The 11,676-nt window shown below is 37.1% G+C and overlaps 1 protein-coding gene across 1 annotated transcript in view; it reads right to left on the bottom strand.

Annotated features, from left to right (window-relative positions):
- ND-49 (NADH dehydrogenase (ubiquinone) 49 kDa subunit) overlaps positions 1–11,676 on the bottom strand; it is an 81,354-nt gene that overhangs the window by 51,011 nt on the left and 18,667 nt on the right. The window contains exons 4-5 of the mRNA XM_068359368.1: positions 10,008–10,195; positions 7,285–7,448 (exon numbers count right to left, since the gene is read on the bottom strand). Of these exons, the coding sequence (XP_068215469.1) occupies positions 7,285–7,448; positions 10,008–10,195 (352 nt within the window). The remainder of the gene's footprint in view (positions 1–7,284; positions 7,449–10,007; positions 10,196–11,676) is intronic.

Raw genomic sequence — 11,676 nt, 5'->3', positions numbered from 1 at the left:
AATGCTTTTGTTGAACAGGCTAACATAGTATCTTTTTATACATACATACATATACCAAAGGCACTTCCCCAATTTTGGGGGGGTAGCCGACAACAGCAAGAAACAAAACAAAAAGGGGACCTCTACTCTCTACGTCCCTCCAGCCTAACCAGGGACTCAGCCGAGTTCAGCTGGTACTGCTAGGGTGCCACAGCCCAACCTCCCACATTTCCACCACAGATGAAGGCTTCATTACTGCTGAGTCCCCTACTGCTGCTACCTCCGCGGTCATCTAAGGCACCGGAGGGAAGCAGCAGGGCCTACCGGGAACTGCGTCACAATCGCTCGCCATTCATTCCTATTTCTAGCACGCTCTCTTGCCTCTCTCACATCTATCCTCCTATCACCCAGAGCTTTCTTCACACCATCCATCCACCCAAACCTTGGCCTTCCTCTTGTACTTCTCCCATCAACTCTTGCATTCATCACCTTCTTTAGCAGACAGCCATTTTCCATTCTCTCAACATGGCCAAACCACCTCAACACATTCATATCCACTCAAGCCGCTAACTCATTTCTTACACCCCGTTCTCACCCTCACCACTTCGTTCCTAACCCTATCTACTCGAGATACACCAGCCATACTCCTCAGACACTTCATCTCAAACACATTCAATTTCTGTCTCTCTCATCACTTTCATTCCCCACAACTCCGATCCATACATCACAGTTGGTACAATCCACTTTCTCATATAGAACTCTCTTTATATACATGCCCAATCCTCTATTTTTTACTACTCCCTTAACTGCCCCCAACACTTTGCAACCTTCATTCACTCTCTGATGTACATCTGCTTCACTCCACCATTTGCTGCAACAACAGACCCCAAGTACTTAAACTGATCCACCTCCTCAAGTAACTCTCCCATTCAACATGACACTCAACCTTGCACCACCTCCCCTTCTCGTACATCTCATAACCTTACTCTTACCCCACATTAACTCTCAACTTCCTTCTCTCACACACCCTTCCAAAATTCTGTCACTAGTCGGTCCAAGCTTCTCTTCTGTGTCCTGCTACCAGTACAGTATCATCCGCAAACAACAACTGATTTACCTCCCATTCATGATCTTTTTATGGTTTATATAAAAAAGATCTGTGTTATGGTGTTACTGTTCTTATATTTTATTTTTATTGTTCATTACTGCTCATATAGTTTATCTATTCCCTTATTTCCTATCCTCACTGGGCTATTTTTCCCCCTCTACAAGCTCTTAGACTTATAGCATCCTGTTTTACCAACTAGGGTTGTAGCTTAGCTTGTAATAATAATAATAACAATAACTGTATATACCTGATTCAGCTTCAACATGAAATTACTTTTAATAACTACAGTGAACCCACGCTACTTCGCGGTTCGACCATCGCGGATTCACCACTTCGCGGATTTTTTTCATAACCCATGTCTATACATATATTGCGGATTTTCCGGAAATATCGAAAATACCCGCGATGTGACCGATGGTGCGAGATTGGAGAAAGTAAGAGAAATTGAATCATGAATGATTTTCAATATAAATGAAACTTTGAGGAGCAACAAAGATATCATTTGTTAGAGAGATAGAGAGAGGTAAGGAATGGGAGGGTAGTGAAAAGTAAGCCCACAGAGAGAGAGAAAGGTAGAGTAGAGAGTAGAGAGAGAGAGAGAGAGAGAGAGAGAGAGAGAGAGGTGAGAGAGAGAGAGAGAGAGAGAGAGAGGGTAGAGAGAGAGAGAGAGAGAGAGAGAGAGAGGGGGGTTTAAAATGTAATAAACAAAAAAATTTGATAGGTTATAACACATTGGTGCTTATGTAATATCAACTGTATACTGTAGACGGTTTGAATAAGTTAAGAAATGGTATAAATGATACTTTGTTAGTGTATTCCTAACACTCAAGAGCGGCAGCTAGATGACAGCTGATCTAATCCACAGCCAAAAGGTAAAAAAAAAAAAAAAAGTCAACAATACACTCGATTTTTAAAACACACCCCGAAATTTAAAAACAAAAGTACACGCTTTCTTAATGTGCAATTAACTATTTAAAGAGTGGCAATTTCTAGAATAAAATGATATTTTCCCAAAAAAATAGTGGTTTGCTGATGAAATCGGATGCCCTATTTTTGGCTATGATTGAAATGGATGTAGACTCGGCCTAATTATTTCATTTCGTATTTAATTGACACTAAGAAAACTAATTTTAGTTTCTTCATCTAAATGTAAGTATTGTATAACACGAAGAGAGAGAGAGAGAGAGAGAGAGAGAGAGAGAGAGAGAAGAGAGAGAGAGAGAGAGAGAGAGAGAGAGAGAGAGAGAGAGAGAATGAATCAGCTGTTGTAATCAAATGGCGTGTTTTTGTTTCGTGAGAATTTCATCGCCACGACTTTAACAACAACATACTGTACTGAACTTTACAGTATTATACAGACTACTGTAATATGATAAAGTAAAATATTTGTAATCTATTTTATATGAAATGGGGCTATTTTTGTTTTGTTTAAAATTTACATTTACGTATGTAAAACAACTCTCTCTCTCCTCTCTCTCTCTCTCTCTCTCTCTCTCTCTCTCTCTCTCTCTCCTCTCTCTCTCGTAGATTGTTTTCCTGCTTTGCTACGTATGTATGATTTTATATAGATACGGTAGATAATATTTGTAATAACATATTTTATAAAAGCTTTTACTGTAATATCATTATTTATCACTTTCATCATGCGGGTTAAATTCCTTAGTTTGTTTACTGAGCGTACTTTATGACGTCGTCATTTCAGGCGGCGTCATAAAGAAAAAAATTTCATTTGGAAGTCCTAAGAAAAATTAAGTAAAACATTAGTAATAACCAAATCAACATACTGTACTGAATAATCAATATAATTGATGCAAAAACTAACCTATAAACAGATGTGTAAATGCGTTTGTTTCTTCATTAGGATCAGAGATAAACGTAAACAAAACATTGGTTGCCATTTTTTATCGTGCTTTTTGGCGTGTTTAGGAAACGCATGATATAAAGTCGCCTTTAATATTTGTGTCTGTTTTAGTTTAGGGTACTGTATTACATGCATTAAGTGTTCTGTACATTAAAGGGTAGTTTGTTAACAGTACTACGTACAAGGGAAGGTTTTAAAAGTCTGAATATACATGTTAAATAAATAGGTAAATATGGTGTTACTACTTCGCGGATTTTCACCTATCGCGGCCGCGTCTGGAACCTATCTACCGCGATAAACGAGGGTTCACTGTAATACTGTACATATACAGTAAAACTAAGATGAATTTAAAGTTAAAAGCAAAAGTCAATACTGTGCAGTATTAACCCTGAAAAACATTCTAATATTTCACTGGTAACGTCAACCGAATTACGTAAGTCTCCTGGTCTTTGAATTAAAAGCTAACATATTCAGTTATTAATGCAAGGAAACCAATATAACCATAACCTTTAACATTATTATTAGGGAATAATTTCATAAGTTCAACTAAATTTGGTTCTTCAATAATTAAAAAATTGGAGAAACTTAGTTATGGACAGGGTCACCCTCTTATGGCTCCATTATTATTATTATTACTAGGTAAGCTACAACCCTAGTTGGAAAAGAAAGATGCTATAAGAAAAAGGGTTCCAACAGGCAAAAATATCCCAGTGAGGAAAGGAAATAAATAAATGATATGAGAAATAATGAACAATTAAAATATTTTTTTTTTTAAACAGTAACATCATCAAAACAGATATTTCACATATAAACTATAAAAAGACTTATGTCCACCTGTTCAACATAAAAACATTTGGTGCAAGTTTGAACTTTAGAAATTCAATCATTCAACTACCAGATTAGGAAGATCATTCCAAAATTTGGTCACAGCTGGATTAAACTTCTAGAATACTGTGTAGTATTGAGCCTTATGATGGAAAAGGCCAAACTATTAGAATTAACTGCATGCCTAGTATTATGCACCAGATGGAACTGGCCAGGAAGATCTGAATGTAAAGGATGATCAGAATTAGGAAAAATCTTATGCAACATGCATAACAAACAAACTGAACGATGGCGCCAGAGATAAATATCTAGATCAGGAATAAGAAATTTAATAGACCGTAAGTTCCTATCCAACAAATTAAGATGAGGATCAGCAGCTGATGATCAGAAAGGATAACAATACTTGAAACAAGGCCGAATGGTTAAGTGGGATTATGAGCTCATGATTGAGAGGATGTGTCAATTCATAAAAGTTCTGTTTTAATAACGAAGATTAGAACAAGACGAAATGGGAAACAGAAAAGTAGTAATAAGAAGAGACCAAATTATAGCTGGTAACTGAAAAGACTATGCAGGTATTATCCTTGGTCAAACCCCTTTAATACAGAGAGTTCTCTTGCTTGAGGGTACACTCGGGAACACTGTTCTATCTAGTTTCTCTTCCTCTTGTTTTGTTAAAGTTTTTATAGTTTATATAGAAAATATCTATTTTAATTTTACTATTCTTAAAATATTTTATTTTTCCTCGTTTCCTTTCCTCACACTGGGCTATTTTCCCTGTTGGGGCCCCCTGGGCTTATAGCATCCTGCTTTTCCAACTAGGGTTGTAGCTTAGCATTTAATAATAATAATAATAATAATAATAATAATAATAATGATAATCTTCTTCTTCTTCTTCCCAGCTTTATCCCTATTCGGGGTCGCCGTTTCTAATGAGTCTCTTCCATCTCCCTCTGTCCTGTGTCATTTCTCCCACACTCCCTTCTCCCCTCATATCATCTCTAATGCAATCTCTCCACCTGGTCTTAGGTCTTCCTCTCCTTCGTGTTCCATCCACCTCCACGTCCATCACTTCTCTTGCCATGTGTTGCCCTTCTCGTCTCATCAGGTGGCCATACCATCTTAACCTTGCCTCTTGCACTTTCTTTGATGCCTCAGTGACTTTTACTGTACCCCTAATATGTTCATTTCTAACCCTGTCCTTTTTGGTTACTCCACTCATCCACCTAAGCATCCTCATCTCGGTTACGTTCACCTTTCTACCCTCTGTTTTCTTTAGGGGTGCTGCTTCCAATCCATATGTCATTGCTGGTCTGACCACTGCCTTGTGCACTCTGCCCTTCAATCTTATAGGGACTTTCCTATCACATATGACACCAGACACCCTCCTCCAGTTGTTCCAACCACACTGTCCGGTTGTTAATTTCCTCTTCCATGTTCCCCCCATTGTCGATCACTGAACCAAGGTACTTGAATTTATGAACCCTTTTGATATTTCCTCCGCCTAATTTGATTGTTGTTTGCTGGTCGCCATCCATCTCGGTTGTCATATACTCTGTCTTCTTCCTGCTTATTCTTAAACCTCTACTCTCCAAGGCATATCTCCATCTTTCTAGTTTCCCCTCCAGTTCTTCCCGGTTCTCGGCTACCAAGACTATATCATCTGCATAGAGCAGACACCATGGTGGCTCCTCCCTGACATCCTCTGTTAACACATCCAAGACGATGTTAAACAGGAGTGGGCTTAGAGCAGATCCCTGATGTAGCCCAACTCCAACTTGGAAATTTTCTGTTCTTCCAACTGTAGATCTGACGCTGGTTTTTACATTTCTATACATCTCCCTGATCATTCTGACATACTTCTCCATCACTCCTCTCTCCCTGAGACATCTCCATATTTCCTGTCGTGGTACTCTGTCATATGCCTTCTCTAGGTCTATAAAGGCCATATGCAAGACCTTTTGCTTCTCTCTGTACTTTTCCATAATTTGTCTCAAAGCGAAAATACCATCCACAGTACTAAGCCCCTTCATGAATCCTAGTTGCTGTCTACCGATGGAAACTTGCTGCCGTAATCTTTCATCCATAATTCTTTCAAATACCTTCAGTGTATGTGACATGAGTTTTATTCCTCGATAATTTTCACAACACTGTATGTCCCCTTTCTCTTTGAATATTGGGATTAATATACTTTCCCTCCATTTTTCGGGTATTGTCTCACTTTCCATAATCTTTTTCATTAACTGCCACAATATGTCAATTCCTTCCTCATCAAGAGCCTTCCAGGCTTCTGCAGGTATGCCATCTGGTCCCACAGCTTTACCATTTTTCATCTTTCCCAGTGCCCCTCTAACCTCAGCTTTTGTTATTTCTGTGACTGGTCCACAATTTGTGTGTCCGTCTCCTCTTAGAAATCTTTCATTTTCTTTATTCAGTAAGGCCTCAAAATATTCTTCCCATCTCTTTATTATGTCTCTCTCATTTCTCAGTATATTTCCATCCTTATCCTTAATCTGTCTTATGTGTGTTATATCCTTGGTATTCTTATTTCTCATGTGTGCTAGTTTAAAGATCTTTCCTTTCCCTTCCTTGGTATCTAGCTCTTTGTAAAGCTGATCATATGCTCTATCCTTAGCAATTGCTACAATTTTCTTTGCTAATTTATTTGCTTCCTTATAGGCCATCCAGTCCTCTTCCATTTGGGTCCCCTCCCACCTTTTCTTTGCTTCTCTCTTTTGCTTTGTTGCATCCTTCACTTCTTCACTGAACCACCATGTTTCCTTATTTTCGAACATCTTACCACTACTCTCACCCAGTATTTCTCTAGCAACCCGCAGTATTATCTCCATCGTTCTATTCCACCATTCATCAACATCCTCAATTTCCTGAGTTAGTTCCTATAATACTTTTTCTTTAAACTGCCTACAAAGTTCAATATCTTTCAGCTTAAACCATTTAATCCTTTTTGGCCCCTGCATTTTTTTTCTTCCTTATTTGTTCAACTTCCATAACCAAGTCCATCACTACCAAACGATGTTGCACACTCACATGGTCTCCTGGTATGACCTTACAATCTTTTACCTCGCGCAAATCTTTCCTCTTATACATCAAGTAATCTATCTGGCTGGACCTTCCGCCGCTTTTGTACGTAACTAGATGTTCTTGCCGCTTGGTGAAAAAAGTGTTCGCCAGTACCATATCCTTGGCCACAGCAAAATCAACAATTCTCTCACCCTCTGCATTTCTTTCATCATAGCCATACCCCCCATGTATACGGCTGATCACATGGTTATTCTGGCCTACATGCCCATTCAGATCTCCCCCGACAAGGCATCTTTCATTTTAATGAAAAAAAAAAAATAATAATAATGATAATAACAATAATAATAATAAAATAATAATAAAATAATAATAATTGCACCAAATACATAAGACTTAATTTCAATAAAAAGTTTACATTTTATAATTGCTTAATCTTTGGATACATTCATTACACCGTACGGTATCTTACCTGAATCCGTAGTTAAGAGCCTCCTCTGAGGTTACAGTGCCGATATCAATGACACGCTGCTTCCAAATGCGGTTGTTTGTGAGAAGATCTTCGACTTCATCGAGCCTCTCGCCAAACTTACTGATGAACTCGTAGATGTCATCCATAAGGCCGATTGGAATGTCCTAAATCATAAAAGCAAAAAAGAATAATGACAATAGCTAAATAAATGTAGTCTTCAAAATGTTTAAAAGTTATAACCAAAAGCTAAATTAGAGTTCAGATGAAATGATGGAACTTTATGTACAAATTAGTCACACTATACAGTTTCTGTATGAATTCAATAATTCAAATTACAGTATCTTTAGAAGTTTGTACATAAACAAGTGCAGGAAAGGGGAAAGACTGGGAACTGCTGTATACAGATGACCTGGTTCTAAAATAAGAATCCAAGGAAGAGGTGGTAGAAATGATTACAAGGCAGAAGAATGGAATATTATTATTATTACTAGCCAAGCTACAACCCTAGTTAAAAAAGCATGATGGTATAAGCCCAGGGGCCCCAATAGGGAAAAATAGCCCAGTTAGGAAAGGAAATAAGGAAATAAATAAATGATGAGAACAAATTAACAATAAATCATTCTAAAAACAATAACAACGTCAAAATAGATATGTCATATATATACTATAAAAAGATTTATATCAGCCTGTTCAACATAAAACATTTGCTGCAAGTTTGAACTTTTGAAGTTCTACTGATTCAACTACCCGATTAGGAAGGTCATTCCACAACTTGGTCACAGCTGGAATAGAACTTCTAGAATACTGTGTAGTATTGAGCGTCATGATGGAGAAGGCCTTGCTATTAAAATTAACTCCCTGCCTAGAATTACGAACAGGATGGAATTATCCAGGAAGATCTGAATGTAAAGGATGGTCAGAACTATGAAAAATCTTATAGAGATAAGAACTAAAAATTAATGTAAGAAAAACAAAACTACTGATAATTGGAAAGGAAGCTAAGGAAAAAGTTGAATCCAGAACCTGGCCATGTGGATGTTGAAGGAAAATTGTGGATATGAACTCTGTAATATGTATTGAATATAACAATGTGACAAAATGAGATAAGGATTACAAAATCTGCATACAATAAAACTTTAAAAGCCCAAGATATAAAAGAATTTTGTATTACGAGACCACATGGGGAGAAGATCAGAGTTGAGAACTATAATGAGATAGTTGTGCAGTCTTAGATAAGGCAGAGAACATTTGTTACTTTGGGAGTACACCGTGTTCAAGGCAATAGGAAGTAGAATGGTAGCAGCATGTATTATATGGAGTGAGAATGCCAGATTACTTGTAAATAAAACCGTCACATCAGTATAGAGTTCAAAGACTTGTGATGGGTACGTACGGCCTATACTGCTCTGTACAGAAGAAAATCAGAGGAATTTGGTAAGTTATGATCAAATTTTGAGATTCCTTGCTGGACAAAACGTTGAGCTTCCTGGTTGAGTTAAGTGCGAAGATTTGGCGTTCAAAAGTTGTAAAAAAGGCTCAGATAATTCAGACATGTGACAAGAACAAGCGGAGAACAGTTAATATGGAAGTCGCAATACAGAGACCTGTAGTTAAGCTCCGGAAATTGTGAAAATGGTGACAGATGAACATCTAACCCTAATGACATTTCAAGACGACAAAGTATCGAACGAAAGAAAATATGAAAAAATCATTTCATGTCTATCGCCATAAAAGGAAAAGGATTAGAAGTAAAAATGTTCATGATGATCAAGTATGTATATGAACCAAAAGATTTTGTACAATCCTAACAGAACAAGTACGTATTGCTATTATTATATACTAGCTAAGCTACAACCCTAGTTGTTCAGTGGCTACTTTCCTTTTGCTAAGGGTAGAAGAGACTCTTTAGCTATGGTAAGCAGCTCTTCTAGAGATGGAGACTCCAAAATCAAACCACTGTTCTCCAGTCTTGGCTAGTGCCATAGTCTCTGTACCATGGTCTTTCACTGTCTTTGGTTAGAGTTCTCTTGCTTGAGGGCACTGTACACTCAGGCACACTATTCTATCTTATATCTCTTCCAGTTTTTTTTTTTTTTTTAATAGTTTATAAATGAATGATTTATATTAATGTTGCTACTGTTCTTAAAATATTTTATTTGTTCATTACTTCTCTTGTAGTTTATTTCCTTATTTCAATTTCTCACAGGGCTAATTTTCCCTGTTGGAGCCCTTGGGGTTATAGCATCCTGCTTTTCCAACTAGGGTTGTGACTTAGCAAGTAATAATAATCAAAATAAAAGCAAGAATGCTATAAACCCTACAAAATATAATGCCACAATACCGTGTATAAGGTACTATATAGAATTTTCATCTCAACTACAGGTATAGTAATACCTCAGGATACGAAATTAATTCATTCCAGAGTGGATTTCATAACATTATTTTTTCGTGTAATGAAACAGAATGAAATACTGTAGAGCCAAATACTTTTGAATCATTCAATATACCTAATCTAACAGCGCAAATTTCTTTTTGTATCCTGAGTATGTTTTCGTAATATGAGGCAAAAAAAAAAAAAAATCTTATGTCGTTTCGTAAAATGAGTTCTTCGTTACAGAAACTTTTGTATCTAGAGGTTTCACAGTATTCTGTAGTTTATCTTGACATCCAGACTGACCATTTCAACTCTAAGCCCTATGGATAACATTACAGCTTATACTCACAAGAGCAACCCCTCCAGGACGAACATAGGCAGCGTGAAGTCGAGCACCAGAGGCTCTCTCGTAGAATTCCATCATCTTCTCACGTTCCTCAAAGAGCCACAGGAAGGGAGTTAAAGCACCCACGTCCAAGGCGTGAGTTCCCAAGAACATGCAGTGGTTCAGGATACGTGTGAGCTCCGCAAACATGGCTGAAATGCAAATTGTCAGTTAATTGTTTTCATAGAAAATATACTAAAGATGTTTAAAGATCGCTCTTGAATGGCAGAGGCAAGGGCTAGTGACAATGCGCTAAAGACTGACCATATTTACAGTAATACCTCAATATGAAATTAATTCATTATGGAGTGACTTTTGTAATTAATTAAATCTGGAATTACTTTTGTAACACGATTTTTTCGTATAATGAGTCGTGTTTGCGCAGCGAGTGAATTTTAAAATTTCCAGAGAATTTCCGTGTATTTTTTTTTTTGTAATATGAGGCGGAAAAATCTTCATTTGTCGTTTCGTAAAATGAGTTTTTCGTATTAAAAACCTTCGTATTTACAGGTTTCAATGTACATCTAATCAGCAACCAAGCTCCCTCTTCACCCAAGCTTTATTCAGGGAGGGCCAGACAATGACTCCCCAAAACCTGTCATCCTTAGCTCACAAGGATGGTGAGGTCGCAGACACTACAATATATCATCGAGATTGAGCAGGTCTCTAACCCTAGTCCAGCAGATTGCCAGGCAGCGACATTTCCAATAGGTTACAACTCTTACGGTAATAAAAATATTGACAAACATTATACAATAACTAATACAATGTTATAGTATATAACATACATAGAATACAGTAATATACAAAAAGGTAATCAGTACTACGATAAACAAATATGGTTTATTAAAATGCCAAATTTCAAACTACTTATGACAGCCTAACAATAACTCTAAGAAAAAATTTTTAATAAAATAAAATCCATTAAGAAAATTTTCAAAAAATCTTCAACACTATTTATCTAATAATTAAAATCTTGGTGTCATTTATAGAATAGAGTAAATTATAAATTTCAATACTAAAGACAAGCTCTGAGAAAAATCTAATGAGCTAAGTAGGGGTAATATGGAAATCTCTCTGGATTGAAACACCTCACACTTGTACGGATATTTCTCTGGAAATATATGGCTCATTGGTAACAAACTCCCATTAAGCAAGAACCAAATAAACAATGTAAATGTCATCAGAAAATACAATTTTATACCAATTCAACAAACACAAATCACGCTTCTTTCGGAAATAAGCCCTGATGTCGCACCATTTTCCTGTAACACCAAAAATAGAGAGTACAATTTCATTATGAGACACAGTTGTTGAAGTTTATAAAAGGGTTGTCCTTAGACAAGAAATAGTTTAAATGACAAAAGCAAGGGACAGTGACAACGCCCTGAGACTGACCATATATCCATATGATCAGTACCCTAGTCCTTTTTCTATTCAAGCTAGGACTAAGGAGAGCCAGGCATTGGCTGCTAATGACTCAGCAGGTAGACCTATAGGGTGACCCAAATCCCCCACCCTTTGATCACAAGGATGGTGAGGTTGCCAATACTAAAAGAAACTATCGAGCTTGACCGAGTATTAAACGTTAGGCAGGGACAATTTCATTAGGATATCAAAACCATGAAGGGAG

The sequence above is a fragment of the Palaemon carinicauda genome, chromosome 35 (assembly GCF_036898095.1).
Source record: "Palaemon carinicauda isolate YSFRI2023 chromosome 35, ASM3689809v2, whole genome shotgun sequence".
Classification (NCBI taxonomy): domain Eukaryota; kingdom Metazoa; phylum Arthropoda; class Malacostraca; order Decapoda; family Palaemonidae; genus Palaemon; species Palaemon carinicauda.
Note: the sequence above shows the minus strand (reverse complement) of the source record. Positions and strands in the feature narration are given on the sequence as shown.